Source organism: Phodopus roborovskii, unplaced genomic scaffold, assembly GCF_943737965.1.
Source record: "Phodopus roborovskii unplaced genomic scaffold, PHOROB, whole genome shotgun sequence".
In the NCBI taxonomy this organism is placed as follows: domain Eukaryota; kingdom Metazoa; phylum Chordata; class Mammalia; order Rodentia; family Cricetidae; genus Phodopus; species Phodopus roborovskii.
The window spans coordinates 617,049-641,102 of record NW_026126547.1 but is presented as its reverse complement, the minus strand read 5'-3'; the positions used below and the strand labels follow the sequence as shown (position 1 = coordinate 641,102).

At 53.5% G+C, this 24,054-nt stretch overlaps 1 protein-coding gene across 14 annotated transcripts in view; it reads left to right on the top strand.

The window, feature by feature from the left end:
- The window catches only part of Camk2b (calcium/calmodulin dependent protein kinase II beta), an 89,010-nt gene that overhangs the window by 44,582 nt on the left and 20,374 nt on the right, over positions 1-24,054 (top strand). For all 14 annotated transcript variants that reach the window (XM_051200533.1, XM_051200532.1, XM_051200528.1 and 11 more), the window contains exons 3-6: positions 5,499-5,558; positions 14,067-14,121; positions 17,823-17,888; positions 23,471-23,543. In XM_051200533.1, coding sequence (XP_051056490.1) covers positions 5,499-5,558; positions 14,067-14,121; positions 17,823-17,888; positions 23,471-23,543 — 254 coding nt within the window. The remainder of the gene's footprint in view (positions 1-5,498; positions 5,559-14,066; positions 14,122-17,822; positions 17,889-23,470; positions 23,544-24,054) is intronic.

Here is a 24,054-nt window from a genome sequence, read left to right as displayed (position 1 = left end):
GGGCCTTCATCTGGGTGACATCCTTTCTTCAGAAACCACTCCCCACCCAATTCAGGTTCCCCATCCTTGAACAAATCCAATGTTGGAGCTTCAAGGCCTCCCTACTGGCCCTGGGCTGGTTCTTAGATTTGAGATTACTTTAGCCGTCTTTCTGGCACCCACTCAGGGTCTGCAGGGTGCTGATGAAACCGGCCAGCAAGGCATCAAAGCCACTCCATGTGAAAAGGTCCGGAATGTCCCACGGTCTCCAGTTGGATGGCTCACTGCCACAAAGAATTGGCAACTGGGTTCTTGAGCATGCCGCCCCTTGGGAGTGTGGAATCCTGATGCTAAACTCCCAGCTGGATGTGACTTGGGATTGGAGTGTGTTGTTACTAGTCCAGGCTGGGCCAGTGTACCCAGGTGTACATGCTATGGCTGCTCTGAGCCCTCTGGGACTTCAGAAGACTAGCCCCCAGGCTGTCCAGGAAGTATGTGGTAGAGAGACATGAGGGCGAAAGCGGGATCCTATGGCTACGCCAGTCACTTGGGACAGGTCTTCCCACATGCTGAGGGCAATGGGAGCAGGCTTTGATCCCACTGCAGTCTGGAGCATTGGCTAGGCATGAGCCCAGTCCCCTAAGTGGATGAGATTTAGAGTCAGGCTGGAGGAAGAGCCCTTCTCTGCTGTGGCCTTTGTTGCAATGATGGATATGGCATCCAAGGGAGTGGAGAGACACTGAGCCCCCCAGTGGGCCTTGCAAGTAGCTGCAGTTTCCTGGACACTCAGCCCAAGCCTTATTATTGTCAATCTGTATCCCGTTGGTGTTCCCTGGGAAGGGCCAGAACAGAACCCAGTGACATGCCCTGGCCGTCAGGGGCCTCCAGATATCCCTTATCCAGTGTCCCTACAGCCACCTGAGGCTGCAGTCAGGCTGATGTCCACCCCCGTCAGTTGATGCTCACCCTTGTGGCAGCTGATTTAGTCTGTAGGAACAGAGCATGGTCAGCCCTTTCCCAGCTGCTCATGTATGTGAGCAAGGGCAGTGACAGCAGAGACCGACTGCTGCCCCCACTGGCAGCAGTCCCCAGGGCCCATGTCCCCAGGCCTTTCCCACTTGGTCTGCATATTTCTGAGGGTCCCTCGCAGGTCCTGAGTGTCCCTAGGGAATGGAGAGGCTCTCCAGGCATCTCTGGCAGCATCCCTGGGGTGAGGTCGGGAAGAGCACTTCTGGAGAGACCCCCCTGGACCTGCCCTGCACCAGGCATGGGTGTAGGTCCCTCTACACAGTTCTGTGATCCGTCCAGCACAATCCTTTGGGACTAGACCTTGACATTATTCCCATCATCCAAACGAGGCCCAGCAAAGGAGTGCCATTTATCCTAAGCCATACTACATGTGGGACTCATTCCTGTACAGCTGCACCTGGGCTCTGGTTCCCAGAATTGCAGAGACCCAGGACACAGATGGCAGTGAGCAAAGGGAGCCTCTCCCTGTGTAAGCGGGCATCATATCTCCCTCTCCCTGCCCCTCCTCCGCCCCACCCCGTGTCCTCCCATGACAGCCTGCAGCTGGCAGGGCTGGTGCCACCCACGCCCCTCCTGTCCCCTGCTCGGTGGCTCCTCTTGCTTGCCACCCCAGCCCTCCTGCTGTGAGTCACCTCTGCCAGGGAGCAGGTGGGGGGGGGCACAGGGTGGAGAGCCGGGGGAGGGGAAGGTAGACAGAGGAGCTCTAGAGAAAGGGAGAGGAAATGGGAGTCTCTTGCAGAGATTGACTACAGATGTCACTTCAGCTTCTCCTTTGGGCCTGCTGCCCTGGCTTCCAGGGGCTGAGTCCCTGAAGCCACACCCTGAGTGTCTTTGGGATCAAAAGTGGGCTGCCCCCCCCCCCGTCCCCAGCCACCAGCTTGCTACTGCTGCCTCTTGGGCATTTTTGGAACTAAACAGGTGATCACCTGTAAAGCTCACAGATGGTGCCTGTCCTGTGGCAGGTGCTTCAGAAGGACGTGTCACTGTGGCCTGGCTGCCAGCACCTGGGGGCAGGCCCTGCCTCTGTCATCTTTAAGGTGATGGGGCACTAGTCCTGTCACCTATATAGTGACAGCATAGAATAGTTCCGTTCTGCACCCTGAACCCTGAGAGAGTCACATCAGCTCCTGCAAGCTGTAGAACAAATAGTCTCTGGATCTAAAAGACAGCTCGAGCCTTAAGTAATACGCTGCCCTACCCAAGGGCAGCACGAGTGGTTTGCATTGGCCCAGTTTCTGCAAGTGGGTGTTGCAGACTGTCTGGGGTCTTCCAGTGGATTTCATGGGGCCCTGGGGCAAGGGAGGAGGAAGCCTTGTCCCTGGGCCCCTGGCTGCTTTGCTTGTGCCCTGTAGCGGCATTCGCAGGGGACACAGATTCTTCGGTGTATAGAAGCCCTGGGGGATGCAGCCCCTGAGCATGGAGAAAAGGCCTTGGCTTTGAGGCTGAACTGGGTCACCTGTTCTGCTGGTGCGGGGGATGGGGGCTGCCTCACCCTGCTGTGAGTCACTTAGCATGGGTGTGCGAGCTCTGTTAGAGCCACTTTTTTCCCCAGGTCCCTTGATGGCCTGGGCCTTGCTGGTGCCCAGCCCTGGGCCCACACATGCTGCTGAGCTCGGGGACACCTGAGGTGTGTATCTGACTGAGCAAGTCAGGCCTGCACACTGAGATCATAGCAGAATCACCTAGAAAAGCTTCCAGGCCTCGGCATTCCCGAGGGTGGCATCTCAGGACACTGCACTATCATTAGAATTCAGGCAGGCGGGTGGATAATTGCAGGCTCCGCTTTAGTAAAAAATTTGAGTAAAATTGTGTTGGGTATTTTTTGTTTTGTTATTTTCTGATAAGTACTTTTATGGGAATGTGGATGAATGCTGTATTCTAGCCGAGGGGTGTTCCTCTGGCAGGAGGAATAAATAGCACGTCTTTTGCCTGAGTTTCCCTAACCAGCCCCCTGGGTGAGCAGGTGTAATGTGTGTGTGCATGCGTATGTGTGCCATTGCCAAAGTCAATGAGCCAGCTTATATACAGCCCCTGTGTGCCCTTTCTTGTTTGGGGTGCAAACTCTCACCTCATATTTGAGCTCCTAACAGGCAATGGGAATCAGGAGCTCCATCTCTGGGCTTCCCATCAGAGAGAGAGAGAGAGAAAGGGACTGCTGCCTGGCAACCCACCTCACTCTCCACCCCTCCTCTTCAGCTGGCACTCCACAGGGGGCTCGAGCACATTTTGTAAGAGGGGCCCAGTGCTTGCTGGGGTGGATGATCTCCTTGAAGAAGTAGGGATGTCAGGGCTTCTGCTGACGCTGGGTGAGGCCTGAATCTGGGGAGGAAGGGAAGCCTCCCAGGGATGTTCCAAGGACATGCCTGTTGTGGGCATAGCTGTCCTTTTCCACAGTGATCTGTACCTTAGACCTCACGGCAACCACCTCAGCCAGGCCTGACTTCCCATAGGTAGGCACCCCCTCCCCTGCACTGGGAACCAGAGACCCGAAGACTAGCTTGCACACATCCTCAACAGCCTTTTTTATTAGTGCCTGCAGTATTAGTCTTCCTTTTCTGTTGGTCCTAGAGAGTTCCCGTTGTGAGGAAGGCACCCCTCTGAGATTTGGATTGGCACATCCATTATGGGCTCCACATTCTGGGAGGGGCTCAACACTCAGCAAGAGGTAGGGGTTGGAAATACCAGCTCCACCCCTCCGGGTCCACCCCCTCCCAATCTTGGCAGGGAGGCAGCTGCTGTCCTTAGTGCTAGTGCTGAAAAGCCTGCCTTTCCCCCCCTTCACACACACACACACACACACACACACACACACACACACACACACCACACACACACCCCCCCCCCCACACCACACATATACACACACCACACACCACACACATATACACACACCACACACACACACCACACATATACACAAACCACACACACCACACACACATATACACAAACCACACACACCACACACACACACACCACACATAGACACACACCACACACACCACACACACACACACACACACCACACACACACACATATACACACACACACCACCACCACACACACACACACACACACCACACATATACACACACCACACACCACACATATACACACACCACACACCACACACATATACACACACCACACACATATACACACACCACACACACACACCACACACACACACATACCACACACACACACACACACACACACACATATACACACACCACACACATACACCACACACACACACCACACACATATACACACACCACACACACACACCACACATACCACACACACACACCACACACACCACACACACCACACACCACACACATACACCACACCACACACATACACACACACCACACACACATATACACACACCACACACACACACCACACACCATATACACACACACACACACACCACACATGCATTTGTGCAGAGCAGCAGCACTAGTTGGCAAGAAAGGGTGTGCATGAGCTGGAATTGAGCTGTATCTTTCCCTGCTCAGCATTCCACTCTGATGCTGTGGCTGTGGCTATGGCTGTGGCTGTGGCCAGATGTAGCACCCCTTCTGGACAGGAGGCTTTTGCGGGGGGTTGCTATTGCTATCTTGATCATTTTATTATTATCTTATGAGTGTGAGTGTTTTGCATGTATGTCTGTGTACATGCATTTGTGGTGCCCTCAAAGGCCAGAAGAGGGTTGTGGGGTCTCCTGTTACTGAGTTATAGACTGTGAGCTGCCATGTGGGTGCTGAGACTCCAACCTGGGTTTCCTGGAAGAGCTGTCAGTGCTCTTAACCACTGAGCCATCACTCCAGCCCCTGGATCAGCTTTTGAAAGCTTCCTGACACCTTTGTTTGGAATGTAAAACCCTGGCTAGTAAGTTGCTCTATTGGGGGGGGGGGGGCTTAGGGAAGGGCTGATGGAGGAACAATGTGAACAGCTGCCCCTGCCAGGAGGAGATGGGCAAGCCAGCCACCTATCAGCCATTCCGAGGACAGGGTCCACATGTTCTGTGGCCGCTTGTCTCAGCCAGATCTATGCCTATGAGGCAAGAAGAGGCAGGGGGCTCTAGCCTCTGAGGACACATGCTTGCTGCCACCTGGCAGACACATTGTTCTACAGACCCCACAACTAGCTGGAAGTCGGATTAGAACAATAAGTGAAGTCAACTAAGAGAATTCCTGTTCTTTGCATTGCTGGGAGCACGCTCAGCCGGAGTTATGCTGTTCACTGCCTCCTATGTTTGTCTCTGTCCCAGGTACCAGTTCTTTCCTTTCCTCTCCCTTGCAGCCAGCCAGGTGGGTGCCCCAGAAGCCATGCAATGGGCGGACTTCTTCCTCAAACCCCCTGGGTAACCTCTTGTTTGGTGGCTGCTACAAACACTTGGGGACCTATCCTGATGTAACAGCCATGAGTCCCCAGCTGCTGAGAAACGAGGTAATACCTTGGCTTTTTCTGTTGCCAGATCACCAGAAACTGGAGAGAGAGGCTCGGATCTGCCGCCTGCTGAAGCATTCCAACATTGGTGAGCACCCAGAGGCGCGGGGAGTGGGTGGTTTTGAGGATGCCTATGGAGGTATTTAGAACCCAGGGCCTGGTCCGGTGACCTGTCCAAGCCTCACACATGGGGTGAGTGGCCCTGCCGGGAGGAAGTGGGCATTTGACAAGAGTCTTTCTGTTCCATTTGCCTGCACCCCACACAGATGGAAGCCAAGACGGGACAGTTACAGGATTCTGGGTGCCCTGCCAAGTCCTGGTCTCCAGAAAGCACAGCTGCTGTGCCTGTCAGTCCCTTCCTAAAGCCCAGACAAATGTTCAAGGAGCCGCAGGGACCAAGGTGGTGCCGACGTGGAAAGCTGGCTCAGATCTCCCTGGGCCACTTGGTCCTTCGTGGCTGTAGGGAGGCCCTTGTTATGTGTGTACACACATGAGTGCCTGTTCCCCTCAACTCTCGGCCCTCTGGAGCTGAGATAGAGTATGGGAGCTCAGATCTCACCCATGCTGGGGACAGCTGGAGACACCTTGGGTGTGGCTGCCACATCTACAGATGCAGGGCTGACCAACCCCAGAGGCACTGGGATTTATCAGCAGATTCTTGGGCTCTGCCCTCCAAAGATTCAGTTTTTCCAGGACACAGCCCAGGGTCCATTTTAAAGGGATCCCCATGACTGGATGGGGAACCTGGCTTCTACATCTCTTTCCAGCCCAGGGGCCGACAGAGAAAAGGAAAGTTAATCTGCTCTGGGAGTGAGGGGATACCAGCTGCTGTCCTGCTCCCAGCAGGGGGTGGAAGTCTTGGCTGGCCACTAGACCACACTGAGAGCTGGATGGGGAGAGATAGACCCTTCATTTCTGAGGTTCCTCTGGATCTCAGCCTCCAGCTGATTGAGCCTAGTCTCCTAGTTTCAGAGCCTTACCCTCTTTCTGTTTTTTGAGACAATGCCTCACTACATAACCTTGGCTGGCCCTGAACGTGCTGTGTAGACCAGGCTGTCCTTGCCTCCGTGTCCCAGGTGCTGGGATTAAAGGCATGTGCCACCACCACCCAGCATAGAGCCTTAGTCTCTTGACTTGGAGGTGCCTGGGCCTGCCTTGGAGAGCCCAGGAACCAGATCTCAGCAGTGTCCATGAGACCGCTGGGCCACTGGGTGCCTACAGTTTAGTGCCAAGAGCTGGTTATCTGTCACCACTGGGTACTGCATCTCTTCTTGGGGATCATGGAAGATGTCCCAACTCATCAGCACCTCCAGGTCCTTGCTTAACTGCTCCCAACTGTGTAGCAACCAAGAGCCATAGCCCATTCTGCCTGTGTTTGAATGAACTGTCTTATTTGGGTGAGTGGGGGCCCAGGTGTGTTTTAGGTTGGTGTTTTCTTTAGTTCTTCAGTAAGACATCTCCCTGGCCTGGCCGGAAGCCTAGTGTGGTTCTGGATGGGTTCCAAGCAGTGGCTTGGCTCCAGCTTCCTGTGAACTGGGGAGAAGAGACCACTAGAAGGTCTTGTAGCAGTGTCATTTCGGTCAGTTTAGAACACCAAACCAGAACATTCTGGGACATAGACCTGTGGTTGTGAGGCTCCTGTGGAACCCTTTCTGAAGGTCCAGGGGTTCTCTGAGGAGGTGGGGGGACTCTTAGGGCTACCCACAGCCTTCTCTTACCCCCCTAACTTCCCCCCACCTTTTTTTTGAGATGGTATTTCTCAGTGTAGCCTTGGCTACACTGCAACTCACTCTGTAGACCTGGCTGGCCTTGAACTCACAGTGATCCACCTGCCTCTGCCTCCCGAGTGCTGGGATTAAAGGCATGTGCCACCACTTTCCAGCATCAACCCCACTTCTAGACAGAAAACTGTCCACGGGCCACCCAGAGACCATGAGCAAGTGTTAGGGGACAGGTAGGGAGGTGGCTCTGGGTTGGGGGTAAGTTGAGAAGCAATGTGTGGCAGGCTGAGGAGGGGAGGGACCTCTGTCTCCCCTCGGATACTAGACATGGCTCCTGCTGCTCTCCTAGAGGCCTAGAGGCATGAACTGAGATGACTCGCTTAGGAAACAATATAAAACAAAGTACCTCCATCCTGGAAGCAGTATCCACTATAAAGCCCCTCCTTTCCAGAGGCCTGAACTAAGACCCACCCACACCCCTTCTTATTGATGGAAGGGGACACAAATGTCCTGTCTTTCACACAGTGTGCTCCAGAACAAACAGCCCCAAATCTTGGCCAACCAGGCTGAGTGGTCCCAGCATCTGCTCTCGAGAGCAGCTGGTCCGGTGGCAGGCCTCCACAGAGCTGTGGGACCCACGACAAAGTGTCCTTGGTTCAAAGGTTATTTCCACATCAGGGCTGCTGCTCTGGGGAGGACCAGGGTTGGATTCCCAGCACCCACGTGGCAGTGTACGCCCTTGATTCCAATTCCACACCTTTTTCTGGCCTCTGTGATTACTAGGTATACACTTGGCATACATAGATAAATGCAGGCAAAACACTCATAAAATAAAATAATTTTTAAAAAAGGATTTCAAAGCAGCAGCAGAAACAGAGCCCTCTTGAGCTGCTCAGGGTCTTCTCCAACTGCAAGCCCAGCATACTGATAACACCTAGGGCACTTATGAATGGTGGACACAGCCAGGACTGGGTCTGCCAAGGGCTTGCAGGAGCCTGAGAATTAATTTCCAAGATGGCTCCTACTGCAATCTCCGTTCCTCTCCATAAGTATCTCCCCGGAGCTATGTAAGCACCATTGTGACATGGCAACAGACTCCTCCAACGCCAGGGATAACAGAGGGAGAGGGTGTTAGTCAGTTTCCATTTCTGTGACAAAATACCAGAGCTAATCAACCTATAAAGTGAAACATGTTTTAGGTTATTATTACAGAAATATCAGTCTAGGGACTGAACAGGTGGCTCAATTGGGTAAAGGGCTTATCTATCATAGCAGCCCAAGGCTCAGATCCCCAGCACCCATGAAATGGCAACAGGCATGGTGGCCCACCTGCAGTCCCAGTGCTCAGGAGGTGGGGACGGGGCATGCCCAGAGCAAGGTGGCTGGCTGAACCAATGAGCTCTGGGTTCAAGTGAGAGACCCTGAGAGTAATTGAGGAAGATGCCAAGTGTCAATCTCTGGCCTCCACATGTACCTACACACATATGTGTGCCACCACATGTGTGAACATGCATACACTCTCACACACACACACTCACACGGTGTGTGGGGGGGTAACAGTTCATGGTTGCTTGGCCTGATTGCTTTGGACCTGTGGCAGAAGCAAATGTTGGAGAAGATCTGCTCACCTCACACAAGGCAGCAGAGGAACAAAGGGTAGAGAGGATGGGGGCTCCAAGATCACTTTCAGGAACAAATCCCCACTGGTCTAACTTCCTTCCACTAGGCCCCACCCCTTAAAGGAACCATCTCTCAATAGAGCCCAGTGCTGGAATCAAGCCTTCAACATGTGGGCCTTTGGGGGACATTTCCAAACACAATCTACAGAGACAAAACAGAGAAACAGAGACCAATGTGAGACAACAGATGGAGAAAGAGACCCAGAGAGAAAATGAGGGGCGTATTGCCTTTAAAAATCATGATAAAGCAATGCAGGGCAATGTTCCTGGGTAGATGCCCAGCATTCACTACATGGGCAGTGAGGTGGCCCACCCCCCCACTCCTTACCCCCCACACCTTTCTCCTCTTTCCCATCAGCTTCACCCTCATTGGACAACTCCCCACTCCCCTCCTCCAGTCGTTGGACCTTACATTTTGCTTCTGTGTCTGTGCCTGACCACTCTCAAAACCTCACAGAAATGGAGCTGAGCCATACATGGTCTGCCCTTCCATGACCGGCTTATTTTACTGAGTGATGATTTCCAGGGTCATCTTTGTCAGAATTTCTTATTCTTCCCCTCACCTCCCCCTTCTCCTCCTCCCTCCTCCTGCCCCCTCCTTTTCTTCCTCCTCCTCCTCCTTCATCTCGGAGACACAGTTTCTCTGTGTAGGCCCCTCTATCCTGGAACTCCTTGAACTCAGAGAACTGTCTGCCTCTGCCTCCCGAGTGCTGGGATTAGAGGTGTGCGCCACTGCCCAGCTGGCATTTCTTCCTTTTGAAGGCTGAATAATATTCACTGCATGCATGGCAGTTCCAGTTTTTGTTTGGCCATCGTTTCTTGATGGACACTTGGGGCTGCTTCTACCCCTTGGCTGTTGTGAGTAGTGCTGTTCTAATGGGGTACACAGGTGTATAAGTCCCTGCCTTCAGTCCTGAGTATACACCTGAGAGCGTGTTTAACGCTTGGAGGAACCTTGTAACATCTTATGATCTGTGTTGCGTGGTATCACTCCTGCATACTCTATCTGAAGCCCACAGGCAGGGTAAGCATTTTCCCTAGAGGAAATGCACCATAGAGTTTGGGATGCATTTTGCAGCCACCATGATGAGTACCTGAGGTTATAGACCTGGTTCCTACTTGCTGAACTGTCTCATTGTGAGTGAGACTCATGGCCTCCACCCTACCAGCCACAATGTAAATCCATCGACCCCCCCCCCCAGCTGCCAGCTCCCTAGCATCTGGACAGGGCTTGGCCAAGTGCTTGCTCTAGAGTGGCCCAGTCTCCTTCAGAGCCAAGGGGAGGGCTGGGAAGGTGCAGCTGCCCTAGCTGTGGCCTGACCTGCAGGTCTGACTGGGTCACTTGCAACATCAAGAAGCTTTGCCTGGATCCCCGTCCTGGGAAGTAGCCCGACTCATTCAAGCTGTCACCCCAGTCTTTGGACACCAGGTGTCCTAGTGTAAGCAGAGAGGTAGCCAGAAGCTCAGAAGAGAGCCACAAAGCAGAACCGAGAGGGATACATCCACAGGCCTTAATAGGGGGTTCTGGCATGGGGAAGGGGCTCCTCTGGCTTGTCTGGATAAAGATAGAATGAACAGGAGAACCCATGTGGTTGCCCGAGGCAGGGTCCCCAGGTGAAGGCTTTCAGACCAAGTTGTGACAGTGAAGTTGGTATCCACGTGACACTAATCCTTGAGCACAGATGGTCTGTGCCTCACCTGGATGTGTCCCCTGAGCTCAGCGCCATCCCCAGGGAGGCTCCAGAATTCATTATTCAGCATGCCTGTCGCATGCCAGGAGAGGCAAGTCCCAGGTCACTGGCGAGAGCTGCAGCAGGGCTTCTGATAGCTAAGACCACTGTTGACATCACGTACTTGGCCTCAGGTGGGAGCTAGTACCACTGTGGGTGCTGTCCTTAGCTCTCAGGTGTGGAAGACAGTTCTGCCTGGGAAGGAGAGGTCCTAAAGCCACCCCCCTTGCACAGTGACAGAGACCTCGGCAACACCTGTGACTAGGTACAGCTCCAGTCAGGAGTCCCGAGCCCCCTTTCCTGGATGAGGGCTTGCCCTCTGCACACCGCTCACTCTCTTCTGGGCCTGGCCTACAAGTCAGAAGGACCTTTCTATCTAGTTTCAGGACTGAGGAGCTAGGCTAAAGGACACCCAAAGGATGGAGCCCTCTGAGGACAAGGAGCCTAGGGAGAGGTCACACAGGTTACAGGAGCTGCCGCCAGGACTTCTGATAGCTAGCCCACTATTTACATTGCATGCTTGACCTGCTGCAGGTGGAAGCCAGTGTCACTGCGAGTCAGAAGGACCCCCAAGTCCTTTAATGTTTGGGTGCCTGGGGCTTCTTTGCCCTCAAAAGCCACAGCTTCAGCTGGACTTGGGGGTCGGGGCCCTTGAGCTCTGCTCAGCAGAAGTGAAAGGTGTCCTCAGCAGCTGGATGTCCTCAGCAGAACAGACGAAAGGATATGGTTTCTGCCTTCTCATTCCTGGGAGATCGAGGCCAGTGTGTTAGCTCTGGGTGAGATTTGCTCCTGGCCAACTGACCCAGACCCTCCTGGCTGGCCTGGCAAGAATCTGTGGTGGACTTCTCCACCACCATCTCTGAATATCAGCCAGCGGTGTCCTGTATTTCCTGTCCTTAAATAGATTCTGTCACAATTCACTTCTTCCTTAACCTTTTCCGTGAATTCACAGATTGGATGTGCTGGTCAGGGTTTATTCAAAGCCATTAAAATAAGCACCTGTTTAAAAAAAAAAAAGATATACCTATAGCCCTGTGGTTCCTTCTGTGGGAGAAACCTATGTCCGGGAGATGGGCCCCACCCTGCCAAGCCTCTTCTGTCTCTAAGCAGGTGACTGAGGACAGGCAGCCTCCACCAGCAGGCCTTTCCTGGGGAACCTAGGGGGCAATGAAGCAACTGTGTCTTAGAGTTCCGTTGCTGTGAAGAGACACCATTACCACAGCAACTCTTTCATTTAATTGGTGCTGCCTTACAGACCATTATCATCGTGGCAGAAAACATGGCAGCATGCAGGCAGCCATGGTACTGGAGAAGGAGCTGAGAGTTCTGCATATCGGTCCACAGGCAGCAGGCAGATAACTGGTTTGAGTTTCTGAGACCTCAAAGCCCACCCCCTAGTGACATACTTCCTCCAGCAATGCCACGCCCACTCCATTGAGGCCACACCTCCTAATAGTGCCACTTCCTGTGAACCTAAGGTGCCGTTCCTATTCAAACTCCACACACTCCAGGGACCTGGCTGGACCTCCTCTAGAGCAGCATTCTTCAGTGATAGATGGAAGAAAATCCTCCCATGACTGCCTTCTCTGCTCAGAGTGTCATGTCCCGCTGGGGCATTTCAGACAGGCCACCCTAATGGGCGGGCCCCCACTACGAAGGAGCCAGACCAGTGCGTTTTGGCTCAACCTCGGGGATTTTTGTTGGCAGGTCCTAGAAGGAGGCTTCCAGCAGGCACTGGGGACTCATCTTGACTTAGGGAGACACAGGTCAGCCTGGACAGAGTGAGGATCCAGTTAGACTTAGAGGATCTAGGGGCCAAGTAGAACACTCTCTAGGGGCTCTCACTCGGGGGCTCTGGTGGCCCAGGGAGCTGAGGGTGTGGGTCCCAGTGGACTGGGGGAGAAGCTGAACTTAGAGCCAGGAAATGGAGGAAGAAATGTGTGGACCCGTGTCCATTGTGGCAGCTGCCGGGCCACTGCCATGGGCTTCAGGTCCTGGAGTGGCCGCAGACTCGTAGTCTCTGTCATTTGGTGTTTCTCATACCCATGTGATAGTGGTGATGATGACCGGCACAGAGCTGTGGCTCAGGGGGCACCCAGGGCTTACTGCTTCGTGTAAGTTACAGAGCTGCAAACTGAGGCTCAGGGGACTGGGGGCCCCTCCCAAGTCACACAGCTAGTTTGATGGCCACAGACAGTGTCCCTCTGTTTCCTGGCCCTGTGGAGGGCCTGGGGCCTGGAGTCTCTCAAAGGTAGACACGAGGTGAAGTGCCCCATGGGGCTAAGGCTCTGGAACCAAGCTGGGAGAAAGACAATATCAGCGCTCCTAGGCATAAGAGATGCCTGGGAGAAGCCGGTGCCAAGAAGGAAGATGCCGGCAGCCGGCTAGAAACTAGGACAGTGCGGGAGGGTGCCTGGAGCAGGAATTTGTGTGGGCTGTTTTTGCCTGAGGTCCTAGAGCCCTATGGGACCCAGGAGAAGGTGGCTGCTCTTCACCCTCCAGCCTCGTGGCCCAGTCTCGGGTGGCAGAAGACAGCAAAATCTTAGAGATCCCAAGAGGACAAGGACCAGGGCTGGCACTGTGCGTTCACTGGAACCAAACCCTTGACCCCACAGCCCCCACTTCACCTTTCGTGGGTTGTGTACCCTCGGGTGGTTCGTCAGCCTCTGCCACAGCTCCCTTTCCTGCAGCCTGGAGGGGTGGCGGGGAAGCTAATTGAAATAACACATGCAAGGGCTCAGAGCAGCCCTGGTGTACAGTGGGGGTGGGGTGGGGTGGGGGAGGGGTGGGGGTGGGATCTGCAGGTGGAGAGCAGGGCCCAGAGTGAGTCGTTCCTAGGAAATCCTTACTGCCTGCTGCAGAGTGCAGCTCCAAGCAGAGGCCGCACTACAGCTCTTCATTCCTCACAGCCCATCAACCCCTACCCAGCCCAGGCAAGGACTAGGAGAGAGCCTGAATACAAGTTCACAAGTGGCGTGGAAATAGGACCAGAGGGAGGGAGCCGGTTAGACCCCACTGGCCTAAAGGAATCAGAATGAAGGCCTTCTGAGCCTTTGAAGGCTACCACACTTGGAAGAAGCTACCTTCTGAGCTTAGTCTCTGCCTGCTGAGGGCAGCCTTGGGGTCCAGAATGAATAATGGGTTTGTTTCCTGCAGAATGCTCTCCTGGGATGGTGGGGCTCCTGTCAGGGGCCTGCAGCAAGGCTTTCTGGTGTTCCCTCTGGTAGGGTTGGAAATAGGAGCACAGAGGGAGCCAAGGAGAGGTCACAGTGCTGCCTAGAGCTCTGTGTCACTCTCTTAGAGCCAGCTTGTAGCTCCCCATGTCCCAGTCAGCCTCCCTGGGGGAGACCCCGTGGGTCAGAGAGGAGCTTCCCTACCCAGGCCTTGCACCACTGCTGCTGGTGTGGGCCCAGACAGGGTGGATGTAGGCTGCCTCTGGCTCCTCATGATGTCTCTGTTCCTGCAGTGCGTCTCCATGACAGCATCTCGGAAGAAGGCTTCCACTACCTGGTCTTCGATCTGTAAGTACCACAGCCACCCCCAGCGTGGGACCCTCAGCCTCTGCAGATTCAGAAACAGTTCTGTCCCCACATCAGGATACTCCTTGAGCACACCTCCGCAGTGGGTTACCTTGTTCCCAGACAAATCCAGATTACCCACCTCTGACTTGGCTATGCACAGGTTTTACCCACAAGTCTGACATGCTGAGCTAGTCCTCCATGCAGAAAGCTGGTAGGTGGGGGCAGTGGAGGGGAGACCCGAGAGCAGCCAGTGCCCACTCACCTTCCTCCCTTCTGAGGCCTTGATACGTCAAGTCTGTCATGCCAGGTTGGGGCATAGCTAACTAGCATGAGCACGTGTCTTATAATTATGAGTGAAAGGATGTATGTGCACACACATGGGTGATGGTACCTGAGCTTGTGAGAGAGACTAAGTACAGAGATGGTTTGTGTAAGGTCCATGTGTGTACATACATGATGTCTATTTTATGAGTGTGAACCTGTGTGTGGTTTGGAGATACAGGCGTGTGTGTGTGTGCGTGTGCGTGTGTGTGTGCACGCGTGTGTGTGTGTGTGTGTGTGTGTGCACGCGCACGTGTGAACGTGTTTGCATGAGAGTGTGTGCAGTAACTGAGTGAGAAGGCGTTTGGGGCCAACTCCGCCTCTCACTTCCTGCCGGATTTAGAAGCGATGATCTCATCTCCCTTACTCTTGACAGCTCCTGCTAAGCAGCACCTATATTTAGCTGTCCGTGAATCAGGGCTGCTTCGGGACCCTGGACTGGGTGGGGGCCCAGGGGCTTTGGCCTGCCCTGGTAGCCTCCAGACTGCACAACCAGGGAAGCCTGGATCTGGTGCTGTTACCATGGTTACCGCATGCCCTCTGGCTGCCCTTGAGCAACAGGCTGAATGGGAACAGGAGGGGCCTTCCTAGGCCCCTCCCCACTCTTCCTCCCACAGATGATAGGCGTCCAGCTGTGGGGCATGCAGGCCTTAGTGTCCTCTGACCCTGTAAGGTCTCTGGTGAAGAAGTCGGGCTGCCCCTTCATGGAGTTTGGTTATTTCTCAGATACCTCTATGTGTCCCACAAGACCCTGCCTAGAATTATCAGCTAGATAACACCACTACAGTTGGACTGAATCTGTGCCGAGACATCAATCCCATGGTGGGATTGTCCTGAGGTGGACAGGCTCACTGTTTCCCCTGTGTGCTCAAGACCTGCTTTCACCACCCTCTCTTCTCCTAGACCTGTGGGCTGAGAGTGGTCCTGTCCAGGCCCCCGACTGCCAACAGATGGCTGAGAAGGAAAGAGAAGGGGGAGGAGTATATGTGTGTATGTGTGAATATAACATATATCCCTGAGACCTCCCAAGACATGCCAGGCAGGCAGCTACAGGGAGAGACTGAGGATGGCAGGTCTGGACAGAGAGCCTAAATAGCCTTCTCCCATGCCTCGCAGCCTCCAGGCTTGTGGGTTCTGAGGTGGTCTGATAGCACCCCAGGAGGCCCTGAGACCCTGTCAACTTCTGGAAGATGACTGGCACACACAGGCCTGGGAGATGGCTGGTACACACAGGCCTGGGAGATGGCTGGTACACACCACACAGGCCTGGGAGATGGCTGGTACACACAGGCCTGGGAGATGGCTGGTACACACCACACAGGCCTGGGAGATGGCTGGTACACACCACACAGGCCTGGGAGATGGCTGGTACACACCACACAGGTCTGGGAGATGGCTGGTACATACCAGACCTGGGCATGGAAGCTACAGGACAGGCCTAGCAGTGGTCTCAACTCCCTGCCCCAAGACTGTGGACCAAGAGATGGTCCTGGTGACCACAGACCAAAATGCAGCTTCCTGAACACTTGAGGTACCTCAGGGGGCCTGGCCCTGGCACAGATCTGGCACCTCCAAGGGCATCACTCAAGCTACAGCTCCGCACCAAGACCCACTGGCCCTATGCTGTTTTCTCTGCCCAGATTTGAATTGGCAAAGCCTGGTTCAGGAATATGTCATGCTGAGACTCGAACAATCGATCACCCAGCGCCGAGGATAGCAGCCCCTTACCTGGGCTGCTCCTGGATCTGATTATCTTGTTGCACATGTGGCAACCTGCGCACTCACGGTGCTGCTTTTCCCATTTTGGGGTGGGCATTTGCTGGTTGGAAACAGAGACAAAGACAGGAGGGTGTATGGTCTCATGGAAACAGGAATTCAAATACCTCAGGACCTCAGCCCACCGGGAGGCTAGATCAGGCACTACTACATCCTCTGGATCCTTTCACCACTGTGTGAGGCCTCAGGTCTAGCCTCAGGGGAGCATTGAAGTGGGGAACCAGATACCCTCAGATCTAGAATTAGAATCACAAAGCAGGGTCTAACACTAACACCGCTGGCTCAAACCCCTGTAGGCCTACTGTGGGGAGACCACTTAGAGCTGACAAACTCAGTGTTCCCAGGGGATGGTTGGGAGGACAAGCAGTGACTGTCACCAGATGTGAGCAAGTATGCCCTTGACAAGGCGTCAGTGTGCTAGGATGGAGGCGATGGTGATCGGGAGTGATGGTGATGAGGCGTGCTGCTACTGATGGTAGTGATAGTGATGAGATGTAGATGTGATGACAATGGGGATGGTAGCACTGGTAGTGGTGATGGTGAGACGGCGGTGGAGGCAATGATGTCGGTGGTCATGGTAGCTGTGATGATGTAATGAGAGGTGATATGAGAACAGTGACAGCGATGGTGGTCGTGGTAGTGATGGCAGTAGTGATTGTGATAGTGATGGTGATGACAGTGATGTGATGGTGGTAGCTATGATGGTGGCCCTGATGGCAGTGATGACAGTGGTCATAATGGTAGTGATGGTGGTTATGATGGTGATGATGGTGGTGATGATGATGATGGTGATGGTGGTGATGGTGATGGTGGTGATGATGGTGATGATGGTGGTGGTGGTGGTGATGGTGGTGATGATGATGGTGGTGGTGATGGTGGTGATGATGATGGTGGTGATGGTGGTGATGATGGTGGTGATGGTGGTGATAATGATGATGGTGATGGTGGTGATGGTGGTAGTGATGGTGGTGATGGTGATGGTGGTGGTGATGATGGTGATGGTGGTGGTGATGATGGTGATGGTGATGGTGGTGGTGATGATAGTGGTGATGATGGTAGTGATGGTGGGGGTGGTGGTGATGGTGGTGATGATGATGGTGGTGGTGATGGTGGTGATGATGATGGTGGTGGTGGTGATGGTGGTGATGATGATGATGATGGTGGTGGTGATGGTGGTGATGGTGGTGGTGGTGGTGGTGATGGTGGTGGTGATGGTGGTGATGATGATGATGATAGTGGTGGTGATGGTGGTGATGATGATGATGATGGTGGTGGTGATGGTAGTGATGATGGTGATGATGATGGTGGTGATGGTGGTGATGATGGTGGTAGTGATGGTGGTGATGATGATGGTGATGATGGTGGTGATGATGGTGGTGGTGATGGTGGTGATGATGGTACTGATGGTGGTGATGATGGTACTGATGGTGATGATGATGGTGGTGATGATGGTGGTGATGGTGGTAATGATGGTGGTGATGATGGTGGTGATGATGGTGGTGATGATGGTAGTGATGGTGGTGATGATGGTGATGATGCACAGTGATGGAGGTATCAGCAAGATGAGGATCTCCAGGATCCATGACCATGTGCTTTCCTCGTAGGGTCACTGGTGGGGAGCTCTTTGAAGACATTGTGGCAAGAGAATACTACAGTGAGGCTGACGCCAGGTGGGTTCAGAGCTCCACACCATGCTCCCTTTCCTAACCTCCAGCTCTTTCCTCACTTACCCCACTCCTGCCCTCTCTGTAACCCACATTTGTCCCATGAGTCATTGTCATTTTCATGGCCCCTCAGAGGTCAACTGAGTAAAGTGTCAGCAGGTCTGTGGCCAACGGGGAACTCTGAGCAAGAGTCAGGAGCAAGGGCAGCTGCATGCCTTTAGCTAGCACAGAGGTGTGGTCTGAGTGGGGAGCAGCTGGGCATGCGCATTAGGGAGGTACTCTTCTTGTGGTGGCTATTATCCCAGGAGACCTTGACCTCCCTGCCTTGCTCTTGGACATCCCGTCAGTAGTCCATTGGCCTCCCACAGATAAGCATGCACACACGATTTCCTAAGACAGGCCAGGAATCAGTCCCACTCAGAGCCACCTTGGGCTCCACTCAGCATGGAGTGGAGTGTACTGGTGGAGCTGCTGGAAAAGGTTCTGGTGTTCCTCTCTCAGAGCTCCTGGACTCCTACTCTCCTCACTCCAGAGCAATTGGGGGAGGACAGGGGAGACCGGAACCTTAGTCTTAGTACAGGGCCAAGGGCCCTATGTCCAGGATTCCAGGCAGAGGGTTGCCCTGGATTTATGGGCCTGGTGTGTGTGTGTGTGTGTGTGTGTGTGTGTGTGTGTGTGTGTGTGTGTGTGTGTGAGAGAGAGAGGGGAGAGGGGGGGGGGGGGGGCGGGAGAGAGAGAGAGAGAGAGAGAGAGAGAGAGAGAGAGAGAGAGAGAGTGTGTTCAGGCCTGAATTCCTGGTGGATATTTGAAGAAACAGCCTTTATCACCAGGCCAGTCTTTGTCAGGACAATGAAGAAAGACAATGGCCCAGAGATGGCTGTTTATGGCCTGGCTGCTGGGGACCAGATGAAGGGTGTCAGTTGTGGCTTCTGGATGGGTTTCTGGGGGCCCATGTCAGATGCTACCCAGACTGTATCTGCAGATGGTCGTCCCTGTCCATTGGCCCTGTCTACCTCTGCCTGGCCACAGAGATAGATGTGTGTTTGAAAAAGAAAAAGGGGCCACAGTGGTCCTTTCCAAGCCGTCGAGTTATGTGTGGCTTTAAATTTTTTATCTCGTCTATTTTAAAGCTTGTCTTTAATGAATATATGTTACATCTCTAATTGAGAAAAATGAATGTCATTTTTACAGGATCTTTATGTGGCTTGGTTCTGCACTAGCAGGCACCATTGCCTTTCACCACAAGTCCAAGTCCCTGTGGGAAACCATGAGCACTCTGGCTCATCATGGCATCTTGGGTATTCCCCATGGAGCCAGGCAGCAGAGGCCAAGCCACGGAGAAAGACAGGGTGGGGCAGGCCTGTGGCCCCAATTCTCAGTCTCAGGAAACTAAGGGTGCCGAGTCCTTCTGAAGGCTCCTTCAGGAAAAACAATTGTGTTTTGATGAACACCCAGAAGAGGCCTGTCTGGTAGACTGGCAGGAAAGGAAATTTCCCTTTATATTCTGCTTATAAGAGGGGCAGATGGTAGAAGGAAGCCTCTTTCCCTGACCTAAAATGCTGGGTAAGACGGCAGTAAGCTGGGTTATCAGGGCCCTTCCAAGTACCTACTGGGGTGTCTAATGCTCCTTCTCTCCTTAGCCATGTCTTGTAGCCCTTGCCCCCACTCCATTCCTATGACCCCATGTGGTGTGGGGATCCCTGTAAGCATTTCCTGTAACTTGGGGACTACTACCACTGGAGTCAGAGCTCACCCCCCCCCCCCCCCAGTATACAGGCCTGCTATCCTTCCAAGGTCACACCACTGGGCCGCCTAGCCAATCTCTGACAGACCCACAGCGCCATCTGGTGGCTCTGAGGCACCTGGCCTGTAGCAGAACACACAATCCCTCACCCTTCATTCCTGAGCCTCCAACCTTCTTGCTACAGGGGATGGGGGATTACGGTAGACAAAACCCTGTCCCAGATCTCTTGTGTCCAGGAGGGCTCAAGACCAGGAGTGGCTGGGAGTCTCCAAGTTCTTAGGCTGTTCAGGTTATAGGAACCGGCTGGGAGAGGGAAGTGCCCCCATGTCCTTGCCATGTCTCCTCAGAGGACAGTAATGTCTACTGCCTCCCAGGGAAACCCCATGTGGAGAGTGTTGCAAATATCTAAGTTTTCCTGCATCTAGCCCTGGCCCAGAACACATGGACTGTCTCACCATGCAGCTCTTCACAGGGCGCTGCTCTCTGGGACTTAGGAATCTAAGGGAAGGAGCATGCTCAGTAGACGGGCTGCCAGGAATGGTGGGTAGCCTGAGCCCTGAAAGGAGGGGAGAGCACATGAGGAATCCCCATAAAGAGGCCACACCCCATTTGTATGATAGCCCCATTGCCTACAGGGTGGTTCCTCAGTGACCGGGCCTTTCTTTCTCACTGGGGACTCAAATCCCTGGCAACCTGCTGGCTGGACCTTTATGCTTCTGCCTCCAGCTTTGGTGCCTAATGGGGAGTCTGTCTAAGTTGTTGTTACCCCACAGCTATTGACTCACCCCAGGGTGGATCCCAACCCTGACTAGAGTAGAACTTGTGCCGGGTTGAGAGAAAGGGCACAGAGGAGATAGACCAACACAGTCTGGCCAGATGTAATAGAGGCAGATTCCTAACGTCCAGGCAGGAAAACAGAGAAGAGTGGGCTTTTCTGAAATTGTTTCTATCCAAGGAAGTTGGAGGTTCCTTTTAGAGAGCTATGGGGATTTTAATCTGGAGCTTGTAGAGAAACTTAGAGGTGATCAAGCCTTTTTGAAAACCAAGGAAAACCAAGTTGCAAATACAGAGACGATTCTTGCAAGACTCAGACACCAGACACAGTGGCATGCGTCTGTCAAGTGGGACAGTGTGCCCAGCTACTGTGGTGCTGACTACGTCCCAGACAGAGAACCGTATCCAGAGCCTGGCCAGTGGCCAGCATGCTGTCCAGGATGATTCTGGCCACAGAGTGACTTCTAAATTGATCAAAACATTAAGTATTGACTTTGCCTGGCAAAGTGGAGGTAGCAATGGGTCCAAAGCAGCTCGAGTAATCGAGGTCCCTGATTGTCCATTCACGGGTAGCCTGCCTTCAGGCTAGTGTTGTTATTTTCCTTCACTCAGCCTGGTACCACGTTCTCCTGGAGAGCCTAGGCTTGACCACCTTGTTCCTGGATACTAGAGACCCTCACAGGGTGGCTCTGCCTGTGTGGGAACTAGACCATGCCAGAAAGGGAAGCCCGCGAGCCCAGCAGCATGGGCTCGTGCCTCTGGGCACCTAAAGAGGGCTCTGGCGCTTTTTTCAGGACCCAGAACCAGCAGGCAGGGTGGGGCAGTGTGCACAGCTACATGCATGCTGGTCATGCCATCATGGAGGGTAAGGCCACAAGGCCTGGCCTAGAGCCTTGACTGGACTTAAATGGTCTCTCAAGAGACCGATCTGGAGGAAGTTCGTTGAGGAAGGTGCTAGCTCTGGCCCTCAGCATTCTCTGCAGGGTGTGAGGCAGGCTGGGTCCATGCTGGTGGTGTCTAGGAAGATGACACTCCCTAGTGAATATAAATTGATCCTTTGGAAGAACATCCCAAGCAGAGGAGAGGTCAGCCAAGCAGGGCTGTGCAAACCACAGACTTGACTGGAGACCTGTAGTCTGTTCCCATTTTCTCTAAATAGGGCCACAGGGCCTGGCTGTCCATTCTGTGTATTCTGAGAGGCCCATTGGCCATTGGGACAGTCAGAGGAGCCCTCTGCGCTTGTCAAGGCTGGGGGAAGAGTTCTGAATTCGTAGCTGTGCCCCCATTGGTTCTGGTATATGTCATGTTTGGCCCATGGGAAGACTGAGCTCTGACCATTTGAGTGGGACATGCTGTGCCCAGTCCTACAGGCCTTACCAAGAATGCAGCTAACCCCTAACCTGCATGGGACTGAGAGCCACCTTACATGACAAGTGCTAAGCTCTTCTTGGGGACCAGAGAGAGGGTAAGGATAAGTAATGGTTGGTACCAGGCAGAGTAGGATGTCATGAGAAATGGCAGTTCCTTACTGGTGACATAAGGCCCTTCAAAAACAGCAGGAACAGGAGATGGGCCAAGGTGAACCCTGGGAGGGGGCTTTGAAGGAGGGTCTCAAGACCCCAGAACAGGTGAGAGGTGGTAAATTTATAGAGGGCTTCCTCCCACATATTGGACATGTGTAACACAAGAAATATAAACCCAGACACAGATATTGGGGTTCAAGCTCCAAGCTGAAGATCAGAAAAGCAAAGTAGCCAAGCCAGTAGATCTTACCTCTACCCAGATGAAATGGCAATCCAGTCTCCACAAGTTATCAGAGGCAAAAGCTCTCAGTTCCTGCCTCCTCCTGCCTCTTAGTTCTTTCTCCACCCAGACATCTCACTCCTGTCCACCTCCCTAGTGCTAGGACTAAAGGCGTGTGATCCCAAGGCTGGGATCACCTCTGTGTGAGCTGTTTCTTTTAGGACTGGATCAATTTTGTGTAGTCCGCGTGGCCTTGAAATAACAGAGATCTGTCTGCCTCTTAATCCTGAGTCCTGGGATTAAAGGTGTGTACCACCACCTCCTAGCTCTATGGCTGCTGGGATTAAAAAGTGTGTATCATCCCTGCCTGGCTTGTGGCTGACTTTGCTTCCTGAATCCTCAGGCAAGCTTTAATAAATCATAAATAACACATCATCACAGACATGGTTCTTTCTGAGCTCACAAACCTTGGGTTTGTACCCACTAGGATGTCAAGGGAGTGCCTCGTGGGGAGGAAACTTAAGTGCAGTGCTGGCCATACCCACCTATGGCCAGACTTGGGGGTAGGGGTGCTGTTTGAGAAGGGTGGGCCCCATAGCCCCAGGAAGCCAGCCTCTGGTCACCCCGGTTTCCTAGGATAGGGTCGTGTGGGACTTGTGCCTGGTGCTGGGGGCTACTGGGTTGGGGGAGGAGGTTGAGCACAGACTACAGGCTTCTGTGTGCATAGGGCTGGTGCCCCTGAGTCTGATGTGTGGATGGACCGGAAGGGTCTGAGACTGACACTGGTAGACGTCACCAGTGAAGAGAGAGCTGGAACAGAGGGGACACCCATGATCAAGCTAGAGAGGCATCCTGTACAGTGGCTTCTGGAAGCTGAGCTATATGCCTTCACGTGGATAGAGCTGGGCTGTATGATGGGCGTCCAGGCGCCATACCTATTAGATGAAGAAGCACAGTATTGCATCGTCACTGCTCCAAAGCACACAGGCTCATCTACATACCGCGGTACCCATGCTCCTACCTGCTCCACCCTTCCTCGCAGGAGTCTCCCCACGCTCTTGCCCACGGTGCTCACTCACTGCTGCCCTCTCTGCCCAGGCTTAGGGTAAGCTGGAAACCAGAGTCTTTCCCTTCAGAAGCAGGGCAAGAACTAGATTGGCTGCCCTTGGGGCTGAGGAAGGACTCCCTTGTGGCCAGCATCTCCTTTCGCCATGACTCTCTTCATCCTCCTTGCCCTCCCAGGCTAGGGACTGAACCCCAGTGCTTTCCATCCCTCCTGTTGCTGCCACCCTCCTGGCCACCCTAACTTGCCTGCTGTTTGTTATAGTCACTGCATCCAGCAGATCCTGGAGGCTGTTCTCCACTGTCACCAAATGGGGGTTGTCCACAGAGACCTCAAGGTGAGTTTCTACCCTGCTCTGTGATAGGTTCTGTCACCCACACCTACAGACTGTGTGAAAGGAGGTGTGGGTAGGAGGGAGTGTGGGGGTGTGGAAGGTGTGTGCACACTATATGCTTGCATGAAGGAGCACAGGCCACGTGCACATGCGTGAACACAGGCATGGAGCATGTGTATGTAAGCATCTGGGTGTGTACATGCATGTGTGTGCATATATGTGAGATATAGTTGCACACTTACAACCCAGTGCCTCTGTCGCTGGGAGAGCCAGTCTTCTAGAACCATCTTGTTAACGGATGTATTCTCAGACTCTCACTCTTTAGTCTTCCACCAAGATGCAGCTCTCGGGCGGGGACACAGGTAACTGGGGACAGGTGAAGAGAGTAGGTTTGGTCTCATTTGGACAACTGCTCTCAGATCTCTTTCCAATTCTCTGCCGCCCACAGCTAGACTATGGGCTCTAGGCTCCGTTGAAAGAAAATTTGTAGCTGGGTATCATGGCTCATCCCTTT